Here is a 26874-nt window from a genome sequence, read left to right as displayed (position 1 = left end):
TAATCCAAATATAATGAACAAGAAAAAACACTGGAAGAAAACATACCAAGATATTAACAGTAGATATGTCCTATAGAGGGGTAGGGGCTTAGGTGATTTCTTATGGTAATTTCAAATAGTAAACACTCTAAAAAGTACAAATTCATGTCCAAATTGTTGTTTAAGAAGGATTTTAAGGTAGTAAAGCAAAACTTCTGATCTTAATTTCAGTTTTAAGCAAGGGACTGATATGGTCGTATTACTCCAGTAACTTTGTGGAGGATGAATTTGAAGACTGATAAGAATGGAGCTACATTCTAAAAATACTTAAGTGGCCAAATCAGCATGGCTTGGTGAATGACTCAGTCAGTATGGAGGGAAGGGGAAAATATGCCTAATAGAGAACATTGGCTCAGGAAGTTTAATGACTTCTCCAAGGTCACATGGCTAGTAAGAAAGTGGGTTTAAACCCTGGTCTGGCTCTGTCCAGAGCCCATTCTCTTTCTGCTGCAGCTGAGACACCTATTACAGTTTTGGGGAAACCTTTTTTTTTTAACCAATTGTTGAAGTGTAGAAGATTGTTTAATGTAGTTTCTCTTTTTTTGAGGGGAAGGGACCAGAAGGGGTTAGTTAATTCTAAGATGATGACAGAGGAAAAAGACCATAGATACCACAGCTGTTTCTGTCATGATCAGTTGAAATGATTAGTTTAAAAACCCATTAGGCGTTGGGTATGTTATGCTCTTGTCTCGGGGGTTGACTGATTTTTTGCTAAGTTGTAGTGGTTGGCTTTTATTTGACCCTCATGGCAGTGTAGGGCCTTTTGAACTCAAGTATGTGAATGTGTACTATATTACATGCAGTGGGCATTTTGATCATTAAGCCCAATTTATTAACGAAGCTGCAGCTGTGGGAGGGAGAGGGGTCAGATTGGCAACCTCAAGGGACAGTGTGCAGGCTGCTCCCTGAAAGGAAAGGTACAGCTTGAGCCATACAGAGTTCCTTCTTCATACCTGCCCCCCATAGACTAATCAAGGAAAAAGTAGTCTTGAACTCGAGTCTGTACTTTGGAGTGTGATGCCCAGCCCTTCAGGAAGAACCTGGTTCATGATGACTTGCGCACTGTGTGACCTTGGGCAGCTGACTGTAAAATGAGTGTGATTTACTAGCTACTTGGAGGATTGTAAGATTTGGTAACCTTAACTCATGAAGAGGCTTGTAAACCACACTAAAGGGTTTGGACTTGATTCTTGGTGGTAGGAAGCTCTGAAGGGTCTTAAAAGGAAGGTGGCAAGGACATATTTGCTCAGTCGCTCAAGAGGCAGATCCTTAGTAATATTTGTGGAATTAATGTTGTTACCAGAGGGACAAGGCAGAGTGGCTGTGACTGTGGTATCATTCTCAGTTGTCCCCTGTGAGCCAAATATGTGACACTGTGGGATGATGCCAATGCACAGCCCCACATTATGTTTGGATCAGCACCCTGGAGAGAGGTCAGCGCACCCCCCATTCCCCTACCTGAATGTGGAAAATAAAAACAAATACTCCAGTGAATACACTGTCTGCAGAATCAAGTCTGTGGGGCTGTGAAGGGTGGCATTCAGTGTTTTCAAGGAGAAGGATTGTTTTAATGAGGGAAATACTGATTCCACATGAAAGGATTTTAATCAATTGCCCTTACACTTGAGGAGCACAGTGCTTGGTTGCAGTGCCAAGTTGTGCACTATCTACCCCCTGCTTCCACTGACTGGCTTCCTGCCCAGGTGCCTGTCTGAGAATACCTGTAGCTGCTGTCTGTCCTGGGGAATATTCCTGATACATTTATGTAGCACATCACAAGTAATAGAGCACACTTCCATATCTTAACTCCTTTGGCCTTCACAACAACCTGTGCTGCAAATGGGCAGAGCAGGGATTTTTATCCCCATTTCGCAGATGGGAAACCTTGAGCCTCGGAAAAATCAAGTGCCTTCCCAAGGTCACATAGCTAGTAAAGGTGGGACTCAGAACCCAAGGCTCCACAGGAAAGCAGAAATCCAAGCATAATCTATAGCAAAAGAAAGAAGCCCCTATGATTGTTTTAACTTAGGGCTAGGTCTGTCATAGAGAAGGTTAGGCCTCCCTTTCTGTGGTCTCAGAGAGTCCCTTACTTCCTTTCATACAGGCTGGGAAATGGGCTTGCATGCACTGCCATGGAATAGCCTTTTGCAGCTTCATTCAGAATATAGCAACCATAGAATGTGGAGATTCCATCAGAGATACACAACAGTGAGCAAGCAGGGGTTTCTTGCAGTATCAGCCCCTGGGACCCAGTTCCCCAGAGGGGAACCTAGGCTGCCTTCTGGGTCTTTAGGGTACAGGAACGTCTTTCTGGGAACCTGTGCTTAGGGCCTTTTCCTGCCTTACCTTCTCAAATTGGATTCTCTTTGGGCTCTGGGGGCTGTTGTACTCCAGATGCTTATTTATTTATTTATTCAACACTTAATGAGTGCCTACTCCTGTGATTCCTTTTACGTTCAAGGCACATTTCCAAATACTAGAATTTTGGCGACACACTTGAGACTTTATTGCACCCATTTAATGGTATTCTTTCCTGGATTACAATTCAAGTCTACGTTAATGTTATAGTAGAACGGACCACCGTTCCTTTCATACTCACAAGGAAAAGCTCTTGCAGGTTCCAACAACAACAAAAGCAATAATAATAGCAGCAGCAGCAGCTAACTGCTTGCTCTCTAATGTGTCAGGCACTGTTCTAAATGCTTACATGAATTAAACTATTTAATCCTCTTGCAACCACAGAGATATGTATTGTTATCCTCATTTTACAGGTGAGATAACTGAAGCATAAAGAACTTAAGACACTTCCCAAAGGTCATGTCACACAGCTAGTTCAGTGGTAGAATGTAAGTATCTTGGCTTTAGAGGTTACTCTTGACCACATTACATAGCCTCACATGTGAGTCAGCATTCAGGCTGTGGTTCCTGCTTGATGGCAGGCCTCTATTCAATAAGTAGTACTCTCTCTACACCATGCCATATGACCCACTCCACTCAGGGTTGTGCTAAAGGGTAGCACCATGTAAGCTCAGTTATAGCAAAAGGAGGTTTTGTACACTGCTGAAAATTTGGCCATGCACTGGAAGAGTCAAGGTACACCATTATTCCAGTGTATATTGGTTGAGAGCTACAGATCTGCCCTGGGCGGTCATACTCGTGGATATAGAGGCATTCAGGAATGAACTTGATGTCCATCCTGCTCTCAAGGGGCTCCCTAGATGGAGAGAAAAGACTGGTGTATAAGCAACCATGATACAAGACTGAAATTAGAAATACCAAAATTAAGTGACAAGGTACCTTTTCCCTTCCTGACTGGTTTCCTTGTCGTCTAGGGTGGGGTTTCCTTGTCCTCTAGTGTAGGGAGAGAGAAGGTGTAGGGATACCAGCTTCTTGGGGAATATACCCTCTGTCAGGTCCCCAAGGAGCCCCTGGTGGCACAGTGGTTGAGGACTTGACCTCTAACTGAAAGGTCAGTAGTTCGAACCCGCCAGCTGCTCCACAGGAGAAAGATGTGGCAGTCTGCTTTTGTAAAGATTTCAGCCTTGGAAGCTCTATGGGACAGTTCTACTTGGAATCGACTCAGCGGCAACACAAGTTTGTTTTTTTCTTGATCGGATCCCCAGGTCCCAGGTAGGTTCTTCCAGTCTCCAGTAAACCTAGATTACCTTCCCTTGCAGGATATAGCATGGCCTCAAACAGATAACCGAGATAGATCACTCCAGAAGGGTTCAGTGGCAAATCCTTGAACTCATCCTTGGCCTGCCTACAAGCTCTTTCTTCCTTAAGAGGAGGGAAAAGGATAGTTTTTCTCATAGGGTTGTTTTGGGGATTATATGATGATGATAAATAATATTTTGGGGTACTTAATGTGTGCCTGCCACTGTGCACTTTATTTGTATTATTTAACCCTCACAACAACTCTGAAGTAGGTTTTGTTATTTTCCCCATTTTTCTGAGACTTGGATGGTTAAGTGGCTTGCCAGAGGTCAAACATCTAGTAAGTGTGTAGGTAGAATTTGAATTAGAGTTGACGCTTTTAACTGCTATGCCACGTTGTGTGTAAAAAGCCTGCCTCACAGTGGTGCTCCCTTGTCTCTCTGCTTTTTCTATTTCACTAGAAGTCTGGAGACCTAGGTTCTCATTCCATCACTGACCCTAACTTACTTTGTGACCTTGGGCAAGTCCCTTTCACTGTAACTTACTATCGTATCTACCCTCAATGGCAGGGACTATGTTTTATTCATCTTTGGCTCTCCAGCGTCTAGACTGGGCCTGGCATATGATGGGTATTTGGTACTGAGGAGATTGATTGCACTAGATCTCTTAGAGTCCTTTCAGTCTCTGCTTTCTTAGTACTTTATCCTCTTTCTTCCCTCCTGAGCATTGTATTCTCCACCCACACCTGGCAGCATGACCTTATTTCCTCGTGTCTGTTTGTGTTAGGGTAGTCTTGATCCTGGGTACTTTGAAACAGTCCACATGGTGCCCATGTTTTTACTCATCTGTGAGATGTGTCTAGGATAAGCTACCAGAGATAACACCAGAAGGGGTGGAAGGGGCTGGCTCAGAAAGTCAGAAACACGCTCTTAACTCCATTCCTACCTCGTGGGGCCTGGGCCTGGGGCAGCTCTGCTGGCAGCCCTCCCAGGCTTGAGTAATGTCTGCAGCCTGGAGCAGGGTTTTCCATGAGCTCCATCAGGCTCGCCAGTAATTGGAACGTGGCACCTTCCGACTTGTAATGGATGGTGGAACAAGAGGGGCATTTGTCACTACCCAACTTCCTTGCGGGAAAGAGGCTCATAAGTCACTGCTGACAAACCCTTTGAAGACTTGTAAACTTCATTTACAGAAAAGAATAGCTATAATCAACCAACAGCAAGCAATGACTAGTCTTGCCACATTATCACTGTGAGGAGCCAGCCCCTTAAAGCATGGGAAGAGGAGGGGGCCACCCCTCAGGCTCACAGCAAGTGCTGACTGGCTCTTGGACTTGAAAGTGCACCCTCAGCAAGGACCCATGGGTTTGTGCCTGAAGGATCAGAAAGGGCTAGGAAGACAGAAGAAGAGGTTGGCTTTCAGACAGATACAGGGCCATGCCCCCAGCTGAGGCCATTATGGACCAGACTTAAGGGCACTAGCTCTGGTCTTACACAGACCAGTCCCAGCTCTGCCATTTCCTGGCTTGGGTGGGTCTGAGCTCAAAGCCTGAGTTTACTTGTCTGTGAAATGGGTGCAATAAATTCATCACTTACCTCACAGAAGATATAAGCAGAAGGCTTAGTGCAATTCCTGGCGTGTAGTAAGTGCTTATTAGTAAGTGTTAGTAATGATTGTCACACTCAAGCTTGTAGGCCTGGAAGGGCCCTCTGTGATCACATGGTCGAAAACCTTGTTTTACACCTAAAGTCATGCTAGCATATCAGCAGCAAAGTCAGGACTAGCCTTCTGTAGGGTCGGGGGTTAGTGGGGGGCAATCTAGTATAGTAGGAAGAGTACCAGCTTTAGAATTAGAAAAGCTGAGGTTCTTTTAATCTTAATCATGCTATTTAATATGACTGTGGACAAATTATTTAAGCTGTCTCTGAGCCTCAATTTCGTCATCTGTAGAGTGAAGGATGATACTACTTATTAAGTTGTGATCATGATTATGAAAGAGTATGCCTGTAAAGCTTCCAACACAGTGCCTGGTATAAAGTTTGTGCATATTAAATTGTGTGTTGCCTTTTTGTTCTCCCTCAAGACAAGAATAAAGTATGTATGTATCAAGGGAACGGAGCCCTGGTGGCACAGTAGTTAAGAGCTTGGCTGCTAACCAAAAGGTCAGCAGTTCACATCCACCAGCTGCTCCTTGGAAACCCTATGGAGCAGTTCTGCTCTGTCCTGTGGGGTCACTATGAGTCGGAATTGACTTGACAGTAATGGGTTTGGTTTTATCAAAGGAACAAGAGACAGCACTGAAAAACTTTTCCTATTTCAAACTTTTATTTCCAGCTTTACTGAAAATATACTTGTAGAAGGAAGGGAAGAGTAGGGGGAGCAGGGAGCAGAAGGGGACACATTTTGTACACTGTTCCTATAGATTCCCCTGCCAGGCATAACCTCTCTCCATGTCACCACCCATTCAAGGGACTTCATCTTAAGCACTTTTCCTTTTTGTAGAGCCTTCTGTGATGCTCCTGCCCCTTCTCTGACCTCCCAGACTGCTTTGCTTGGGCTGCTCTGGGGTAGTGGACTCCAGTCCAGAGCAGTATGTTTTCTTGACCAATGGCGTATGTCCCTTGCTGGACTGGGAGTTCCTTGAGATCAGGTACCAGACCATTGCTGGATGAATGAGCAATTCATTTGTGGTTTTTTTTGCAATTCATTTGTTAATTAACACCTGGCCCATAGTTAGCTCAGTGAGTATTTGGATGTCTATAATAATGATTGGATAGGTAGGTAGATGTTTGGATGACTTCTTTGGCAAAAAAAAAAAAAAAAAAGTTGACAACATTTGTAGGTCCCTAATTCTAACTCACAGGAGCCCTGGTGGTGAAGTGGTTAAAGCAGCTCAACAAAGGTAGGCTGTTTGAACCCAGAAGCTGCTTGGCCGGAGAAAGATGTGGCAGTCTGCTTCTGTTAAAGATTACAGCCTTGGAAACCCTATGGGGCAGTTCAGTTCTGTCCTGTAGGCTCGCTATGCGTCAAAATTGACTTGACAGCAATAGGTATTTCTAACTCAGGAGTCCTAGTGGCACAGTGGTTAAGTGCTCAGCTGCTAACAGAAAGGTCTGCAGTTTGAACCCATTAGTTACTGTGCGGGAGAAAGATGTGGCAATCTGCTTCCATAAAAATTACAGCCTTGGGGCTGTATGGGGCAGTCCTACTCTGTCTTATAAGGTCCCCGTGAGTTGGAATCTACAACAATGGGTTTGGTTTTTAATTTTAATTCTAACTCAGTATTAGGGATTGTAGACCCAAGGTTGTCACCGCCCCACCCCTTATTGCCTCTCCGCCCGTAGCTTTGAAGGAGTGCTTGTCACAAATGCTAGCCTTCACCTAAGGCCACAGGCCAGGGTAGAGTTGGGGTACATACCCAGACTACACTGTAGGGAGAGATGCCTGAGGCCCTAGCCCTGTCTCCTTTTTCTGCTTTGGGGTCTCCCTTCACGTTGTACCAGATACTGATACCAGTGTTATTATCTAGGACTAGAGACCTTATGGTACAGCTGAAGAGTGAGTGATTCAGCAAGGCGTTGAACCTCCCCTGGCCAATGTTCTTTCCTCCCCCAGCCCCATACAGTAGTGGTTGGGCAGGCATGGGAGAGGGCACCTTTATGAAGTCTCAGATTTGGTTTCAGATACTAGGGCAGGGATGAAGCATACATAGATCCTCCACTCCCTTATTCTCAGGATGAAGTATGGAGCATTGGGAGATGGCATAGTGAAAACCGTTAGGCCTGAAAATGTGGAGGACTTGGTGTGCCAGGCTAGACTCATCTGTTTTCATAGAGCATTTGTGTTATTCAGTTTCTTATCCAAGTACCTCTGGTGCCAGCCATTATACCGGGCACTTTACACACATTATCTCCAACCCTTACCCTAGTCCTGGGAGGTTGGTATAATTCCCATTTTGTAGTTGAGGAATCTGGGGCCCAGCAAGGTTAAAGGACATGTTGAAGTCACAGGGCTGGGATTGGAACTTAGTCCTGGCAGACACCAGAGCCTGTGCGGTTTCTGCTGTTCCATGTGCATTTTTCCTTTGTTATTAGGAACAGTGAAGAAACAGTTCCTAGAGAGAGAGCTGCTTGGGAAGCAAGTAGAAGACAAGGCCCACAAAAACAGTGTCTCTGCTTCCCAGCATCTCTGCGGTGCTAGCCAGCACAGAGTAGAATACTCAAATGTTTGTTTAATGAGTAAAGGGATGAGAATTGGATAACAGAAATAAGTATAGTCCCATACCCTTTTATACTGTGTATAGATGTGACAAGGCATTTATACATTTATTAGCCTGTTTGATTCTTACATCAGATCTGAAGGTCATCAGGGAAAAGATGATGTTTTCATGATGAAGCTCAGAGAAGTTACATGACTTGTTAAACGTTGCAAGACTAAGAGTAGCAGAGCCAGGACCAAGCCTCCTGGACCCGTATAGCCTGCAGCCCTTACACTTGCACTCACCCCGGGAACCCTCAGTTCCTGGGAGGTGGTGTTTCTCATGGGAGTGGAATGGTCAAGGAGCACTTCTTGGGAAATTAGTTCTGTCTGGCCAGTAATGATCATTTGTGCAGTGCTAATGAGCTTGGGCCTGGCAAGTTTAATGAGATTAATAGATGTTCTGTCATCCCTGGCCACCTGGTAACCAGGAGCCTCTGGACCAAGGAGGCCCTGGGCACTAATCAGTCTAACTGCCTGGTTTCTCCAGAAATAACCTCCCTGTCGCTGATAGCTATTTTCTGTCAAAACCACCCAGACGTCCCCAGGGTTATCTAAGGGCAGAGGGCTGACCACGGCTGGCTTGACCCTTGTCCCCATGCTGGAGAATAAGGCCAGGAGGTATCCAGCAGAACTGGCCCAGACAGAGGCTCTAAACAGCACTGGGGACAACAGGATCAAGAGCAGTAGCAGCTCCTCCTTTGAAATGAGAATTTCAAGAGGAAAGGTCAGGGTCTGGGGAGAATTTACAGAGTTGAGGGAGTGAGTGTTCTGATGGTCGAGTGCCTCAACGGTCAGGCTGCAGACTAGACTTGATCTGCTTGGCAGGAATGGGAGGACCCAGGGGGTGGTATAATAAAGCCAGAGGCTTTTAGGACAGTTATTGAGACAGTGACATTTAGAGTGTAAGCAGGTCTCACAGGAGAACAAGAAGCCTAAATTCAGCGCCCTAGCTACTCAAGCCTCACAAGCTGGGTGACCTTAAGTAAGTTACTTAACTTTGCTGATCCTCAGCTTCTTTATCTCTAAGATGGAACTAGCAATGTCAGGATAAAGGATATTAACTGACTTTGTTCACTGAAATCCTGTGCAAACTTGAGGTATTGTAGTAGGAAAGGGGAGGGGACAAGGACCAAGGAGATGTGACTGACTTGGTAACATACTTCCACCGTGGGAATCAGTACCCAACGCTATACATAGGTTTTCTGAGTCAAACAGACCTAGGTTCCAGTTCTGGCTTTGGTCTGTTAACCAGTTACTTTGCCTCTCTGAGCCATCTAAAATACCTCCCTGCCAGGCTATTGTAAGGATTAATAAGTTGAGGTATGTAAAGTCTCTGGAACATTGTTGACGCTTGTATTATAGGTCCTCTAGGGGTCTCATTTTTCCAAAGTTCAGGGGTAGAGATGCCTTTTGGAGCTTTTCTACCTTTACATTTTTCCACATGTTCAGGCTTGGTTCCTGTATTCCAAAATGTAGTTTTCTATCTGAAATGTTTCAGTTGGGAAAAACGATTTATTTTTGCCAAATTTCCTCTGCTCTTATTAGCCTGGAGAAGCGAGGCCATCCATTTGAGCTGTAAATTGCATTTCAAAGCCTGTGTCCCTGTTGTTTTTGTCAGGTGCCATTGAGTCGGTTCTGACTCAGGGCAACCCTGTGTACAACAGAACGAAACACTGCCCAGTCCTACACCGTCCTCACAGTCGTTGGCTATGTTTGAGCCCAGTGTTGCAGCCCCTGGGTCAGTCCATCTCACTGAGGGTCTTCCTCTTTTTTGCTGACCCTCTGTTTACCAAGCATGATGTCCTTCTCCAGGGACTGGTCCCTCCTGGTAACATGTACAAACTATGTAAGATGAAGTCTCACCATCCTCCCTTTTAAGGAACCTTCTGGCTATACTTCTTCCAAGACAGATTTGTTCTTTCTTCTGGCAGTCCGTGGTATATTCAGTATTCTTCGCCAACACCATAATTTGCATCTGTATTCCTTGTGGGTTTTAATTAGCTTAAGGGCCTAGCTTTTATGCAGCAGTTGTTTCTCCAGCAGGTAAAGGTGAAGCCACTTACTTGGGAGCCAGCCTCCAGTTTTCTTAAACATAGCATATCTAGACTGCCCCCTTCCAGCTCCTTGCTGTCCTGGGGTCTCTCACCAACCCAAAAAGAAAAATGGAATGTGAGAGCCCTAGACTTAGAGTCAGAGGACCCATGGGTCATCTTGGCTCTGTTACTCACTGACTGGCATCCTGTTCAAGTCCCTTCCCTCTGTTCCTCAGAGTGAGGGCATATAAATAAGCTCCATGCTCATTAAGGTCCCTACTAGTCTAACATTGCAGAAGTCTCTGGGAACAAGTCTGGTTCTTTCTCCTCCCCATTAAGAACAATCCCTCTACCCGCCTCTTCTCAACTCTGCTAAGCATGAGGCTTCTGGGGGCTGCAGATACCTTGCTCTTAATTACACAGATAGTCTGTGAGGCAGAGCTTGGTCCAGGGAAGAAAATCACTTATCAAGTCAAGCAGCTTCTGCTCCACAGGATGTCAGTATTTTCTAGGGCTCCCACTCTAAGCAAGGGGGAGACCTTGAAGAGCCAAGAAAGAATTGGGTGGGGGCACTGAGCTGGGGATGGTTGGTCTGCAGTGGTGGATGTTTAGGCCAGAGACTAGAAAAGGTGGTACCTGGGACCCCTGTCCCCAGTGGGCCCCACCGCTTAAGGCAGGGCCACAGCTAGCTCTTCTCACTACCTCCTGGGACATTATCCTTACCACTTCCTCCCTAACTAACATTTATTGAGCACTTCCTATGTGCCAGGCTTTGTCAGGCCTGCCTCTAACATTTGCAGGGCAGGTCAAGAGTACAAGTGGAGACCCACATACAGTGTCTAAATATTTGCAAGTTATACGTGAAGCTAACAAATTGGTGACTGTGTTCATTACCTGGAAGACCGTGTTTGAATTTCAAATTCTTGGACTCTTGAGTATCCTCTACCTGAACCTGGCAGTTCAGGGAGAACTGGTCTGGGCCTGCCTTCTTTCATTTCCCACCCCTAACTCCACCCTTCACTTCAAGGGGCCTTGTGGACATACATGTAGACACTCAAGCTGTTTGTCCAAGCTCTTTCCACAACCCCACAAATAACTACTCCCTTGGGTCTAGGGAGTACACACCTCCAACACAGCCTGACTCCAGAGGAGCGTGCAGGCCTTGAAAGCAGATTGGGACTGTTTAGATGGGAATTCAGGATGGGTACTTGGCTTTTTTTTCTTTTTTTTTTTAATTGTTGTACTTTAAGTGAAAGTTTACAATTCAAGCTAGTCTCTCATACAAAAATTTATACATACATTGTTACGTGACCCTAATTGCTCTCCCTATACTGTGACAGCACACTCCTCCTTTCCACCCCTGATTTCCCGCGTCCATTCAACCTGTTCTTGACCCTCTCTGCCTTCTCATCTTACCTCCGAACAGAAGCTGCCCATTTGGTCTCATGTATCTACTTGAGCTAAGAAGCACACTCTTCACAAATATCATTTTATGTCCCATAGTCCAGTCTAGTCTTTGTCTGAAGAGTTGGCCTCGGGAATTGTTTTAGTTCTGGGTTGACAGAGAGTCTGCGGGCCATGCTTTCCAGGGTTCCTCCAGTCTCAGTCAGACCATTAAGTCTGGTCTTTTTACTAGAATTTGAGTTCTGCACCCCACTTTTCTCCTGCTCCATCAGGGACTCTGTTGTGTTCCCTGTCAGGGCAGTCATTGGTGGTAGCTGGACACCATCTAGTTCTTCTGGTCTCAGGCTGATGGAGTCTCTGGTTTATGTGGCCCTTTCTGTCTCTTGGACTAATACTTTCCTTGTGACTTTGGTGTTCTTCATTCTCCTTTACTCCAGGTGGGTTGGGACCAATTGATGCATCTTAGACGCCCACTTGCTAGCTTTTAAGACCCCAGACGCCACTCACCAAAGTCGGATGTAGAACATTTTCTTAATAAACTTTGTTATGCCAGTTGACTTAAATGTCCCCTGAAAGCATGGTCCCCAGACCCCCGCCCCTGCTACTCTGTCACTCGCAGTGTTTGTTATATTCAGGAAACTTCTTAGCTTTGGTTTAGTCCAGTTGTGCTGACTTCCTCTGTAGTGTGTGCTATCTTCCCTTCACCTAAGATAATTCTTGTCTACTATCTAGTTAGTGAATAATCTTCTCCCTCCCTCCCCACCCTCATAGCCATCAAAGAATGTTTTCTGTGTTTAAACCTTTTCTTGAGTTCTTACAATAGTGGTCTTATACAGTATTTGAGGGACAGGTACTTGGAAAGTGCTCCAGGTGGACACTCATCAAGGGCGCGTGCGTGAATGCTCAGGCGCGCGCGCACACACACATACACACATACTTCCCAACTTATTCATTGCAAATAACCTTTTTTCAACGATGTAAATGACAACTCTACACGTGGATCTCGCCGGATGGAATACATAAGAATCAAATCAGCTAATCTGTGGAAAGAGACGATGGAAAAGCTCAATACCTTCAGTCAGAAGACCAGGGGCTGACTGGAACAGACCATCAGTTGGTCATATGCAAGTTCAAGTTGAAGCTAAAGAAAATTAAAACAAGTCCGTGAGAGCCAAAGTACGACCTTGAGTATATCTCACCTGAATTTGGAGACCATCTCAGGAATAGATTTGATGCATTGCGCACTGATGACCGAAGACCAGACGAGTTGTGGAATGACATCAAAAACACCGTACATGAAGAAGTCTAAAAGGCCATTAAAAAGACAAGAAAGAAAAGACCAAAATGGATGTCAGAAAAGACTTTGAAACTTGCTCTTGAACGTAGAGCAGCTAAAGCAAATGGAAGAAATGATGAAGTAAAAGAACTGAACAGTGGATTTCAAAGGGCAGCTTGAGAAGACAAAGTATTATAATGAAATATGCAAAGACCTGGAGTTAGAAAACCAAAAGTGAAGAACAGGTTCGGCATTTCTCAAGCTGAAAGAACTGAAGAAAAAATTCAAGCCTGGGGTTGCAATATTGAAGGATTCACAAGTGGATGGAAGGAATACACTGTACCAAAAAGAATTTCAGGAGGTAGTGTGTGATTAAGAACCGATGGCACTGAAGGAAAAAGTCCAAGCTGCACTAAAGACGTGAAAAATAAGGCTTCAGGAATTGACAGACTACCCATTGAGAGGTTTCAACAAACAGGTGCAGCACTAGAAGTACTCGCTCGTCTATGCCAATAAATTTGAAAGACAGCTGCCTGGCCAACCAACTGAAAGAGATCCATGTTTATGCCTATTCTCAAGAAAGGTGATCCAACAGAATGCAGAAATTGTGGAACAATATCATTAATATCACACACAAGCAAAATTTTGTTGAAGATCATTCGAAAGCAGTCGCAGCAGTATATCAACAGGGAACTGCCAGAAATTCAAGCCGGATTCAGGAGAGGACATGGAATGGGGGATATTATTGCTGATGTCAGGTGGTTCTATGCAAAGGTATTTGATTGTGTGGCTCGTAACAAATTATGGGTAATATTGCGAAGAATGGGAATTCCAGAACACTTATTTGTGCTCATTAGGAACCTGTACATAGACCAAGAGTCAGTTCTGTGTGGTTTAAAGTCAGGAAAAGTGTGTAACAGGGTTGTATCCTTTCGCCATACTTCCTCAGTCTGTATGCTGATCAGGTAATGCAAGAAGCTGGACTGTATGAAGAAAAATGTGGCATCAGGATTGGAGGAAGACTCAACAACCTGTGATATGCAGATGAGACAACCTTGACTTGAAGCACTTACTGATGAAGATCAAAGAGTGTATACAGCCTTCAGTATGGATTATACCTCAACATAAAACAGAAATCCTTACAACTGGACCAATAAGCAACATGATGATAAATAGAGAAAAGATTGATGTTGTCAAGGATTTCATTTTACTTGGATCCACAATCAGTGTCCATGGAAGCAGCAGTCAGGAAATCAAACGACACATTGCATTGGGCAAATCCACTGCAAAAGACCTATATAAAGTGTTCAAAAGCAAGGATGTCACTTTTAAGGACTAAGGTAGGCCTGACCCAAGCCATGGTGCTTTCATTCGCCTCATATGCATGTGAAAGCTCGGCAGTGAATAAAGAAGACCCAAGAATTGGTGCCTTTGAATTATGGTGTTGGCAAAGAATATTGAATATACTGTGGACTGCCAGAAGAACGAACAAGTCTGTCTTGGAAGAAGTATAGCAGAGTGCTCCTTGGAAGCGAGGATGGTGAGACTTTGACTCACATACTTTGGACATGTTATCAGGATGGACCAGTCCCTGGAGAAGGACATCATGCTTGGTAAAGTGGAGAGACAGCAAAAAAGAGGAAGACCCTTACTGAGATGGATTGACACAGTGGCTGCAGCAGTGGGCTCAAGCATAACAGTGACTGTGAGGATGGCACAGGACTGGGCAGTGTTTTGTTTTGTTGTACATAGGGTTGCTGTGAGTCAGAACAAAGTCAATGGCACCTGTCAACAACAAGGGAGCTCATTTTGCCCTCAGTAGCAGTGGTGGCACCCTCTCAGCAACTGACCCCAGTGTATTGAGTTTACTGCAAGCCCAGCTCTAGGAGCAGTTTCCTTCACCACATTCTCAAATCTATCCTGTGGTTTCCTTGCAGACAGTGCCACCTGCTGGTCAGAAGGTACTATCTCCCAGGCTAAGAGGATTTCGGAGAAAAACAACAGACACAGATTCCCCAGCTTATGCTCACTTTTCTCTGGTTGAAAGAATTCCGCTCTGCCCAGAAATATTAGGTTAATAACCTGGTGTTTACAGTCAGCCTAGGCTGATTAGAGTTTTCATACATGCTGCTTGTAGCATCTGAAATGGCTTTGTTGTTTTTAGCTGCCATCAAAAGTCAGCCCCCAATTTATGGCCACCCCATGCACAATGGAATAAAAGGGGGTCAGGTCCTGTGCCATCCCCATGATTGGTTGCAGACTGGACCATTGTGCTCCATAGGATTTTCATTGGCTGATTTTAAGAAGTATATCACCAGGCCTTTCTTAGTCTAGAAGCTCTGCTGAAACGTGTTTAGCATCATAGCAACACACAGTCCACCAGTGACGAATGGTGGCTGTGCATGAGGTATGTTGGCTGGAAGTCAAACCTGGAGCTCTTGCATAGAAGGCAAGAATTCTATCACTGATCCATCAATGACCTTGAAATGGCTTTAGGGTTGGTTCACTGAGGTGGGAGTGTTCCAGAAAGGGAATTGCACTAACTCATGCCAATAAGTAGAAGACTGGGTCAGGAAGTATAAATGCCAAGGCTAACTTCAGGTCTTTCCTGCTCAGAATGAGCCTTCTCTTCCCCTGAAGCCTATGCCCAGGTGTAACCTGTCCAAGGAAGGTAGTAGGAGAGATTTGTACAGCCCTTTGAGGTAAACGACATTGTTAGGGCATAGAGAGCGAAGAATAGATACAGTATGATCTCGAAGCCAAACAATAAAATTTGTATAATATAAAAAACTAACTCTAAAAAGTTAATTTATTAAAAATAATTCTCAGATAAATATGTTGACTTACTATACTATTTAAATTACTCTGGTAAGCAGAGATATAAAGTTGAAAGAAAGGGGCTTTAGGGACAAACTGAACTGAGTTTGAATGCCCATTATTGACAAGTTAGTGAACTTGTCAGAGTCTCAGTTTCCAGTAAAGTGTGAATAATAATAATACTCATTTCATGGGGTCCTGAGGTTATTCAATATTGTATGCCATTCTTGGCTCACTGTGAGGCTTGGCAAACTTTTTTAAAATGGATGGTTTTAATAAAGTCAGTCATAGTTAGGTCCATGTTTGGATCAGACTGTGAGCAGTTTTCATAATCTGATATTGTTCTGGAGCGAACACTAATTGCAGTTGCTATGTGAACTCTGCCATGGTTCTAGATTAATGGAGCAGAATAAACGAAGCTATGGAAAATCTTCAAAATCTTTAGATCCTGAATGGGGTGACATTTGAGATGAGCGTTAAAGGAGGAGCAAGTTTAAAAGAATTGGAGTTGAACAGACCAGGGTTCAAATCCCCACCCTGCCATTCATTAGCATTATGACCTCTCTGACGGTGAGTTTCCTCACTTGTAAGATATGGTAGCTCTTTTACCGTGTAAGTACCAAATGAGGGAACATGTAAAGTATGAAGCCTGAGATCTGTAGCCAGTAAGTGGCACCTTCTTGGTAATATGACAAGACAACAAGGTGAGCAAAAGCAGGGAGCCTAGGTACTGTAGGGTTACGTGTAGGAAGAGAAGAATTGATTATGTGTAGACGGGAAGAAACCAGGATATGAGCCACAGACAGCCCTTGAGCCTAACCTGAGGACCCAGCCTCACGGTGACTCTCTCTGTACAGGTGGCCACCATGTCCTTGAAGATTCAGACAAGCAACGTCACCAACAAGAATGACCCCAAATCCATCAACTCTCGGGTCTTCATTGGAAACCTCAACACAGCTGTGGTGAAGAAGTCAGATGTGGAAACCATCTTCTCCAAGTATGGCCGCGTGGCCGGCTGCTCCGTACACAAGGGTTATGCCTTTGTCCAGTATGCCAATGAGCGCCATGCCCGGGCAGCTGTGCTGGGAGAGAATGGGCGAGTGCTGGCCGGGCAGACACTGGGTAAGTTAAGTCTCTCTCCACAACCCTGCTCCTAGGGTCACCGTCAGGACAAGCTCCCCTCTTAGTCCTCTTTTCCGTTTCCCTCCACCAGTACCACTGCTGAGATTTTATAACTTATAAATTAGATACTTATAAAATTGATGCCTGTAGGGGAGAATTTTAGAAGCCCCTGGAAAACGCTTTTGTCCTGCCCTTCTCTCCCAAAAACCCAAACCAAACCTGTTAACATCGAGTCATTTCTGACTCATAGTGACCCTGTAGGACAGAGTAGAACTGCCCCATAGGGTTTCCAAGGAGTGGCTGGTGGATTCGAATTGCTGACATTTTGGTTAGCAGCTGAGCTCTTAACCACTGCACCACCCGGGCTCCCCCTTCTCTCCTGGTGCCTCTTAATGATGAGCCTTACAGTTCCAGTTAAAATGCAGAGAAAGGAAAAAGAGTGGACTAGCACAGCCACAGTGGGCTACGGGTGACTTAGGTTAGAACCCTTTCTGAGAGTCAGTAGGTGGAGCTAGGAGCACAAGAACAAAGCAGGTATCCTTGGCCTTGGTGTTAGATACATGTCTATGACCATTCTCGAGGTCTGCCCTTGAGTGTGTACACTGTGTATGTGTACGTACTTTTGTGTATATAAGTACGTTTGAGAAGGGATGTCTAATAATGTATTCATGAGAATGTGAGCACGTGGAGAATATGTGGCACGTAGCTTCACGTGTACATGTATAGTGTGTATGTATGTCAGATTTGAGTGTGTAAGCAGGTATGTATATATTCATTTATCAAATATTTACTGAGTTCCTGTCATGTACTAAGCAGCATTCTGGGCATAAAGATGTTTGGTAGAACATTGTATGAATGTATATTCGTTCATTTGTGTGTGGGGAGTTATGCGTATGATATTGGAGCTAAGTCTGAGTGTGCTTGGGAGTGATATGTTACCTATACATGTGACTTTGTTACATGGATGTGTAAGGTATGTCTGTATATGTATTCCTGTGTGCCTGGTGTATGTGACTACATGAGAACATGTATACGTGTGATGTGCGTGGTGTGTATGTGTGATCTGCTTGTGAGCATGTGTGTATCTAAATATATGTGAATATGTAAATAGACATATCCATATGATGTCTTGGTACAAGTCTAGTGTTTGAAGACTAAATGTATGAAGAGCTTTGTTATATGAGTGTATATTAGTGTATAATGTGTGAGTAAAGCTGATGTGTACCTTTAAGCATGTACATTGTTAGACATCTGCATGTGCCTGAGGGTGATGTGTATTTAGGGGTGCTGCTGTCATGCTAGCATTCTGACTCTACGTCGTCCCTCCACACAGACATCAACATGGCTGGAGAGCCCAAGCCCAACAGACCCAAGGGGCTAAAGAGAGCAGCATCTGCCATATACAGGTGGGGTGTTCTGTCTGTCTGGGTGGGATTGGTCCCTCTTTCCACAGAGGGAGTGAATTCTGGTGGTGACGGTGTGCTGAGCCTTGAACTTGTTGGGAGGAGTTCAGAGATGAGGGCCTGTGGAGAGTGGGCTGAGTGGCCATCCCTAAGCGCCGGCCCTCTCCCCTTTGTTTCCCCAGTGGCTACAGCTTTGACTATGATTACTACCGGGACGACTTCTACGACAGGTGAGCAGGGGAGGGGCGTGCCCAGGCATGAAACAGCCAAGCTGGAAGGGTCCTGAGAGATTGCTGGTGTAGCCCACTCAGTCCTCCAAATGGGAACTGGAGCCCAGATGTGAACAGGCATTTGCCCAAGGTTGCTCAGCAAATCAGTGACAGCGCTGGGACTAGGATCCAGTTCTGCTGGTGCCCAGGCCAGAGCTTCCACCACCACACCACACCAGTGTCTCTACTCTCTGACTGCCCTTCCTCTTCCTAGTCCTTGAGTGAGACTTGTGGGGACTGTATAGCCAAGGGACATGTAAACGTAGCCAGTTGGAATACAGAACAGGGCACAGGATGGGTTGCAGGGAGATCATACCCTCGCACTCCTGCTTTTCCGCTTCCTTACCTCTCTGAGGTGTCCTGACTAGGGGAAGGGAACCCAAGAGCTTAGTCTGAGCCTCTTGGCCTTAATATTTATACCAGGAGGCCAGCAGCCATTTAGGCCAGTAGCCATTTGGAGTCTGAATTAATCCCTGGTAGGCTGTGGTCCACCCTTTACCCCCAAGCCTGTCCAGACCCTAGTCTTGAGGCTGTGAGCTTTCACTCGAGCAAACAGCACCAGCCACATTGTCAAGTAGAAATCATGATAAGGACTGGCCCGAACCTCTCTTCCTCCCTGCTTCCCTTCCTCCACACCAGACTGCCCAGGACAAACAGAACCTCCCTGAGCCTTGGTTTTCTCACCTGTGCATGGTTTCAGGAGACAGTGTGGTATAGTGGAAAGTGCCCTAGCCTTGGAGTCAGAAGACCTAGTTGCTAATCTCAGCTATGCCACTGAATGGATTATGTGATTTTGGGCAAATCCCCTTCCCGGTCAGTGAAATGGGCTTGCACCAGGTGATCTTTCAGGGCCCCTCCAGCTCTGGGATTCTGTGGTTCAGTGATTCTGACCAAGGCCAGAGCCGCCCCCTCCCCTTGGGGGCAGAAATGCAGGGTTCAGGACTGGATCCCTTCCCAGAGACTCTCTGTCTCCAGCCATCATCACCCCAAGCAAGGGGTTTCCTGGACAAAGGAGTGTCATGGAATGGGTGTCAGATTGCCCAGTGAGGGCAGGTCTCCTGGCTGTCACCAGGAAAGTGGCCCCAAGGTCTTCCCTGAGGCTGTTGTTCCCTGTGGAAAGGTAGTAGCAGCAGATGTGGTAGGAGAGACTCTTCTCAGACTAACTGAGTTTCTGCCTCAGTTAGCAGGAAGAGAGGCCCCCCCGGAGATGCCTGGGTGACAACACTGGGGACAGCACACAGTCGGGAGCCCTGGCCTATGGTTTGCCTGCACAAGCTTGATGCATGCCCGTGGGCCTTTTGGCCTCTTTCTCTGAAGTGGAGTCAGAAGGGTGGGGTGATCAAGAGGGCCCAGAATAAGGAGAGGAGCCAGGACTCCAGCCTCATGTCTCTGAGGTCATGGGCCCCAGAGGTGAAGGTCTCAGTACCTCTGGCTGTCTGAGACCCTCACCTTTTACCTATCTCACTTTCTAAAGTGTGTTTTTTAACCAAGTTCTCTCATGCTGTACCCTCACAGTAGCCTCGGTGAAGGGGGAGACACAGGATCTGGGGTAGCCATCCTTATTAGGCAGTTGGGAAAACTGAGGCTCAGGTAGGCTCGGGGATAGCCCCCCCCGCCCGCCTTCTGTCCCTAGCTGGGGATTCATGCTACTTTGGAGAGATGTGCAAACTCTGACCAGAGGTTGGGGTGGCAGTTGACTGAGCAGAAACAATGTCATATAATAGAGCAGGCCTGCATGTCAGAGTGATCTAGGGAAAGTTCCTTCTTGGGGGCTCGTCTTCAGTTTGCGTCTCTGTTGAATGGGGACATAACCACTACCATCTGCCACCTCACCTACCGTTACCTGTCCTGGCTGGTAGGAGAGGTGGATTTAGTGAAGATTCCAGCAGCCATCGGGGTCCAGAAGCCCTTCCTTGTCACCCCAGGGCTTGTTGGGAGCAGGCAGAGGCGTGCAGAGCTGGACATCCAGCCCCCACACCAGCCATGCACAGGTTGGGCCAGAACCACAGTACCTCTTGGCGGCCACGAGCCATACTGCAGCCTCTGGCCCGTTTGCCCTCACAGGCTCTTCGACTATCGGGGCCGCCTGTCACCAGTGCCAGTGCCCAGGGCGGTCCCCGTGAAGCGACCCCGGGTCACGGTCCCCTTGGTCCGGCGTGTCAAAACCACCATACCTGTCAAGCTCTTTGCCCGCTCCACTGCCATCACCACCAGCTCAGCCAAGATCAAGTGTGAGTGACTATCTCTTCTTCCTAGATAATTTTCATTTTTGTCATTAGCAAAGTAATAGAATCACATTTTTTTACATTGGAAAATAGATAAAGAGAACAAATCTCTCACAGTTCTGCAGCTCTCAGCTCTAACACAACCAAGTGCGTATTTTCATGCATTTCTAAGAGGAAAAGGCTGACGTTTGGGGAGGAGGGTCTTGGGTTGGGCATGCAGAGTCAGTGCTGTGAGATGGGGTTGTCTTTTCTCTAGTAAGAACAAGGACAGGCCCACTACTCCACCTTCATTCTGTTGTACACATACGGTGGTCAGTGGGTGCACCACACAGGCATCTGGGAAGTCTGATTGCAAAAGACCCACATTTGCACACTTTGAAAGACAGCACCCTATATAACACAAGCAAAGACACACACACACTTGCTCAGGTGCACACAGATATGTACACCACACCTGCATTTTTGTTCATCCCTCGTCTCCTTTAGAGTTGAGAGGTGTGGAGAAAAAGACATCCAGGTTCAGTAGTGTGGGCTGGTCACTGTAGGGATGGCCTCCAGGGAGTCACAGGAGGAAGCCCCAGGCAGCTCCAGCTTTTCCCTGGCCAGTAAAAGAATAGTAGACAAGGGCAGTTCCTGCCGCTGGCCTGCCAGCCTTCCTAGTTGACAGAATAGGTGTGGGGTCTTGTGTTAGTGTCAAATTCCCACATCCCCCACGACAGCTCTGTCCCTCCTCTATTCCCAGTAAAGAGCAGTGAGCTGCAGACCATCAAGACAGAGTTGACGCAGATCAAGTCCAACATTGATGCCTTGCTGGGCCGCCTGGAGCAGATTGCTGAGGAGCAAAAGGCCAACCCAGGTCAGTCCCCAAGGGTCCTCACCTAGCTCAATGACCAGGAGCACAGGGCAGAGCGGGGGAGACAGTGCACTGGGGGAAGAGGGGCTGGAGGGCCTCCAATCCTCAGAAGTCTGCAGACCTGGGCCCATCTGGATCCACTATGCTGAGGCCTACCTTCCTCTAAGGTGCTGCCTTGGGCAGTTGCCTGAGGCTGAATTTTATTTCCTCCCACCCCTTCTCAAGATGGCAAGAAGAAAGGTGACAGTGCCAGTGCCAGTGCCAGTGGCAGTGGCAGTAGTGGTGGTAATAGCCGGCCGCCAGCCCCCCAAGAGGACACAGCTTCTGAGGCAGGCACGCCCCAGGGAGAAGCACAGGCTCGAGATGACGGTGATGAGGAGGGGCTGCTGACACACAGCGAGGAAGAGCTGGTGAGAGCCTGGCCACGGGCATGGTTGGATGGGGCTGGGATTGGGCTTTGTACTCCTAGTGGCAGGAGGGCCTTAGTGGAGGGGGAGCCTCTGAGCAGGCCGGCCTCTCTGTGAGCTCCCTTCTTCCTCTTTCCCAGGGCTTCTAGTCCTGTGGGGAAGAGGGAGGAATAAGTAGGGAGTAGTTGCCTATTTTAACTACCAGTCAGAAGCACCACTTTCATCCTTCATTTAACCTTAACAACTGCCCTGTGCCATGCAAAGTATTTCTCTTCTAACATTTCATTCTGTAAGGAAACTGAGGCACAGAGGAATTAGAGCCTCATAGAGCTAATAAGGGCTGAAGCTGGATTTGAGCCCAGACTTCTTCACTGAGTCTGGGCTTTTTCCTTTTCATCACTGCTGGGTTCCAGCACGAGGACAGATGGGTTTATGGTCATGACAGTCAAGAGGTCTTTCTCACACCCAGCTTGTCTCCCTTTCTTTGAACCTGGTTGGTACTTTATCTTCCTCTGTGGGCATAGTAGTGTCTGTAAGGCCTTAACGAAGGCATAGCCGCCCCAAAGATGGGAAGCTCCCCACTCTACAAGACTTTCAGCCTGCTCCAATCCAAGAAGGTCTTTCTGTGTAGAGAAAACTGCCCGGACTCCCTTAAGTGGTCCTTTATCTCTCCTGTGGGGCTCTCAGGATCCCAAGCCAGCCTTGTTTAGGCTGGCCCTATAGTCAGTTCCCTTGGCTGTGCCTCATCCCCACTATGTTTCGGGCCCAGGGTCCTTCTGGGCAGATGGCCCAGAGCAGGACTCAGAGCTTTCAGTGAGTGATGTATGGTCTCTTGTTGCCTCCTCCCTACCAGGAGCACAGCCAGGACACAGATGCAGAGGATGGGGCCTTGCAGTAGGCAGGTACGGGGGTCCTGGTGGGCAGGGTGTGGGAAAGCAGTGAAGTGCTGGTCCTAGGTGGCCATGTCTTTCCCTGGGATGGGCAGGGAGCATCATGAAGCAGACCTGGTAGGATAGCCCTGTGTCTGGGACTTAAGGCCCCTCCATTCCCTGCCATCCTACCACTCCGCTTTGTGGTTGGGGCTTGGTAGGCTGAGGGGATGTGCTAGCCAGGCCTACCTCAGCACACTCTGAGCCATGTTGCCTGTCTCCACCCTTGAGGAGCTCATGGGCTGGTGGAGGTTAACACAAACTATTAGCACCCAGTATGAGCAGGACAACAATAGAAGGAAGCCCAGGGGCTGGGAGCGCCAGAGGGGAAGCCTGACTTAGCTAGGGCCTCAGAGAGGGTTGTGGGGGAAGAAGTGCTGTCTAGCTGAGCCTGCTTGTGATTGAGGGAGAAGCATTCCACACCAACGGGATAGCATAAGCAGAGGCACAGAGGTGTGACAGAGCTTCCTGGGTGGGGAACAGCCAAGAGCCTCCTGTGGCTGCAGCCCCAGCTCTGCAGAGCAGAGAGAGGAAGCTGCACATCATCAGAGGACCAATTATGAAAGGTCTTACATGCCAGGCTAAGGGGCATGGACTGGCTCCCGTCATGGGGAGGAAGTTCCCTGTGTGCCAGGAGCTGTACTTACTTTATCTGATTTAATCTGCAGCAACCCTGCAAGGTTATGATTGTGTCAACATAACAAGATGTGGAAACTGAGGTGCTGGAAGGTGCAGGAGCTACACATATCTCACAAGATCTCAAAGTAGTAATTGGTAGAGCCTAGATTTAAACCAGTGGTGTATGGCCTCAAAGCTCACTCTTGCCACTGTTCACCACCCTACTCTGCCCTTCCCTAGAGAAAAGCCAGGCCAAACCTAATAAAATAACCCATTGCCATAGAGTCAATTTTGACTCATAGTTACCCTATGGGACAGAGTAGAACTGCTCCATAGGGTTTCCAATGAGCAGCTGATGGATCCGAACTGCTAACCTTCTGGTTAGCAGCCAAGCTCTTATCCACTGTGCCACTGGGGCTCCAACGGCAACTTTGCCTGATCTCTATGCCATTCCCGTGAGGCCATGTTCAGAGTAAGACATATTTGGGTAGGGGGAGGTCTCACCAGCACTACCAGAAAGGTGTCTTGATACCTAAAACATTCATGGATAAGATCCTCCACAAGTGAAGGCTTCCCAGAGCAGTTGAGCTAGGAAATTCTGCATATGCAGTCTTGCCTTTTGGAGATGCATGGTTGGTATTACCAAGGAAGCTAAGTTTTATCTCGTTCAGCCATTTCACAAGGTGAGGTACAGGGCCTCAGATGAGGAAATGGAGGTTCAAGGAGGGGGAGAAACTCGCCTAAGGTTACATGGCCAGAAAATTGTGAGGCTAGAGCCAGAGCCCGGGCATCTCCATCTGCAAACACAACTCTGGCCTTTCCTCCTTATCACCTGTTGTCAAATCATGAGGGTGCCTTCCTCTCAGCCTTAGTCTCTTCTTTGTCTCCCTTTCTCTCAGCCTAACAGGAGTGATGGCTACCGGCAGGAGAAAGGCGTGCACTATCCCAGGCCCCAAGCCGGGCACCCACCCCTGGGTGCCTCCCCACAGTGGGTACCAGAGGAGAGCTGGCAGCAGGCACCTCTTTCCCACTGTGCATCCCAGCCAGTGCTACTTCCTCTCTAGGTGGAGCTGTCAGCCTGCCCCTTCCTCATGCACCCTCCTAGTCTGTATTGCTCAGGCCAGAGGGCAGAGCACAGAGATCTCCCCACACTCTGCCTCCCCTCCCCAGGACACTCCCAGGTTTGGGATTTTTCTATAGGTTTGGAGAAGGTGGGGCAACAGGGAGGGGACCCTGACAATAAAGAGATTGGATCCCAACCTGCTCTGAGATAGGATGGTTTGTATTTTCTCACAGAGGTGTCCTGGCCCTCCTGCCCAACCAGAAAGCCAGTCTACAGTACCCCTCTTCTGTTCTCACCCCTTCACCCCTCCCTGCCCAGTAACAGTGACTGGGATGCCTAACACTGATCCCTCTGGGTCTTAATTTCCTTGGCTAACAAGGGGATAAAAATGGGCAGTAGGGCTGTTGGGGAAGGTCAGATATACCAGAGACCATGAGAGTACCTTGCTGGCTGATGTGCCAAGCGCTTGTGAAGGCATCGGTGACCCACCTCGTCACCCAGTAGCAGGTCGAGGCCTCATCTCTTTCCTAAGCCACTCACTAAGTGTGGTTTTTCCCCAGCTCTAAAATGATTCTAGAATCTGCCTCCTCCTCCACCTTTTCTGCCACTGTCCTGGTTTAGGACACTGTGGTTTTTTCTTGGACTTTGTCCCTGCACCAGCCTCCCAATCTTCAGCTTCTCCTCAGCCCCATTTCCCGCCAGCCACCACAGTGTTACTTCTGAAACGTGTCCTTTCCCTGCATAGAACCATTTACTGACTGACTCCTCATCTTCAGGACAAAACCCCTGCTCCTGAATGTGGGGTCCATGATCCTGCTTACTCTGGCCTCTCCTGTCTCGTTGCCACATCTCTTTTCTGCCCCACCCATAAACCTTACAGTTCAGCCACACAGAACATTTCTCATACTTCACACTCATAGGCAGTTTTGATAGCAAGTTACCTAAAGCAGTAGGAGGTTTGCATCAAGGTACACGTGGCCTGTCTGCATGTACCTTGGGTGACCTATCTAGATATTGCCTGGGAGGCAGGTAGTCCAGTAGGGACAATGTTCTGTCTGTAACAACTGGCCGGTTTCCCTCAAACTTCTGCTTCTTCACGGTGTACATGTGGCTCATCGTGTCCTCCTAACCACCATCTTTCCCATTCAGGCCCCACCATGAACTGGCCAGTTTTCCCCACGTTCATATTCCCAGAGGGAATATGTTGCCACAGCAGATACTTTTGAGTCACTCTTAGGTTACAAGTACCCACGCTTGTCCATTGAAGTGGATGATACAAATGTGGCCACGGAAGCTAGTCTCACTGGTATGGAGCCGTGGGTGGGCAGGCACCCAGAAGCATGTTTTGTTCCAGACCTCACACATTTCTGCTTTCTCCACCTTGGAAATATGTGCTTGTCATTAAGCTGTTGCTCTAGTGTCACTGTCTCTGAGAAGCCTCTCAGACCAGCCTTCTGCTCTTTAAGAACTGCTTATTCTTTCTTCTGGACAGCCTTTCTCAACACAAGACATTTAGTCCTGTCATCAGAAAGAGGTTGGAGTGTCTCCCTCCAGCTTTGCATGTTCCTTAAAATTTCCAGGCGTGCTGGAATCCTCATTGAAAATTTCCACTTTGAAACCAACAGTTCTACCATAGCCTCCACTGAAGCGTCCCCATGGCTTTGGCTCCAGGTTTTGGTGGAGGATGAAGGTTGGGCTTGGGACAATGCTTGGCTCTCCTGGGTATGAAAACCCCCAGGAAAGTCTTTGTTGTGTCACGCCTCCCTCAGCAGGCAGCCCTCTTGCCTGCCGTCATTGGCAGGCCAGCAGTCTGAAGCCCTGGGGTGTAACTCTGGGCCTCAGCATTCTCGAGCTGTGCTCAGTGTGACTGGGCCAGCTCTGTGGCAGCCAGAGATTTAGACCCACAGCTGAGCCAAGGGCCCCAGACCCTGCTTGACCATTGCCTCTTGGTATGATTTAGAGCACTATTTCTGCCCCTTCCGAGATTTAGTTGCCCAGTAGGCATCACAGTCCCCGTATATCTGCCCGCAGCAGCGGGGGGAGAGTGACGATAAGAGGCTCCGTGAAGAGATGGGCCACACACCCTTATGGTAGAGACTGAGACCCTCTGAGGGGCCTGGGGTGAGAATAGGGCCTTTGGAACTGGGCTGAGCCCTGGCCCTCCTTGGTCAAAACAAAGACTCAGGAGAGATGAAGAAGAGTGTCCAGAAGAAGGGGCTAGGCCTCATCCCCTAGGAAGGGCCCTCAGTGGAACACAGCCCTCCAATCCCTGAACCCACAATCTCTCCTCGCTGCCCAGAACACCCGAGCCAGGTTTGTAGCAGACGTGCTTGTGTAGCCAGGCAGATGACTGCCCTTCCTGGGTCTTGGTATCTTCATCTGTACAATGTGGGGAACAGCTGCCCTGGGCTGGCACTGTGACCCTAGAGCCTAGTGCTGTGTACCCATTATAGGTCCTACCCAGCAGTCCTACTGAGTCACTCATTTCTTAGAGCTTGT

At 47.4% G+C, this 26874-nt stretch overlaps 1 protein-coding gene across 13 annotated transcripts in view; it reads left to right on the top strand.

Moving 5' to 3' along the window:
- RALY (RALY heterogeneous nuclear ribonucleoprotein) overlaps positions 1 to 26874 on the top strand; it is a 128335-nt gene that overhangs the window by 80401 nt on the left and 21060 nt on the right. For 10 of the 13 annotated variants that reach the window (XM_023725246.1, XM_023725259.1, XM_023725268.1 and 7 more), the window contains 7 exons: positions 16344 to 16608; positions 17942 to 18014; positions 18194 to 18241; positions 20345 to 20511; positions 21248 to 21361; positions 21584 to 21768; positions 22619 to 22667. In XM_023725246.1, the coding sequence (XP_023581014.1) occupies positions 16344 to 16608; positions 17942 to 18014; positions 18194 to 18241; positions 20345 to 20511; positions 21248 to 21361; positions 21584 to 21768; positions 22619 to 22663 (897 nt within the window). In that variant the 3' untranslated portion in view covers positions 22664 to 22667. Of the gene's footprint in view, positions 1 to 5202; positions 6347 to 16343; positions 16609 to 17941; positions 18015 to 18193; positions 18242 to 20344; positions 20512 to 21247; positions 21362 to 21583; positions 21769 to 22618; positions 22668 to 24211; positions 24575 to 26874 lie in introns of those variants that run through there. The other 3 variants (XM_023725243.1, XM_023725285.1, XM_004370429.2) reach the window with 3 other exon arrangements.

This window comes from Trichechus manatus, unplaced genomic scaffold, assembly GCF_000243295.1.
Source record: "Trichechus manatus latirostris isolate Lorelei unplaced genomic scaffold, TriManLat1.0 scaffold00008, whole genome shotgun sequence".
Lineage (NCBI taxonomy): Eukaryota > Metazoa > Chordata > Mammalia > Sirenia > Trichechidae > Trichechus > Trichechus manatus.
This window is presented reverse-complemented; position numbering and strand designations above follow the sequence as displayed.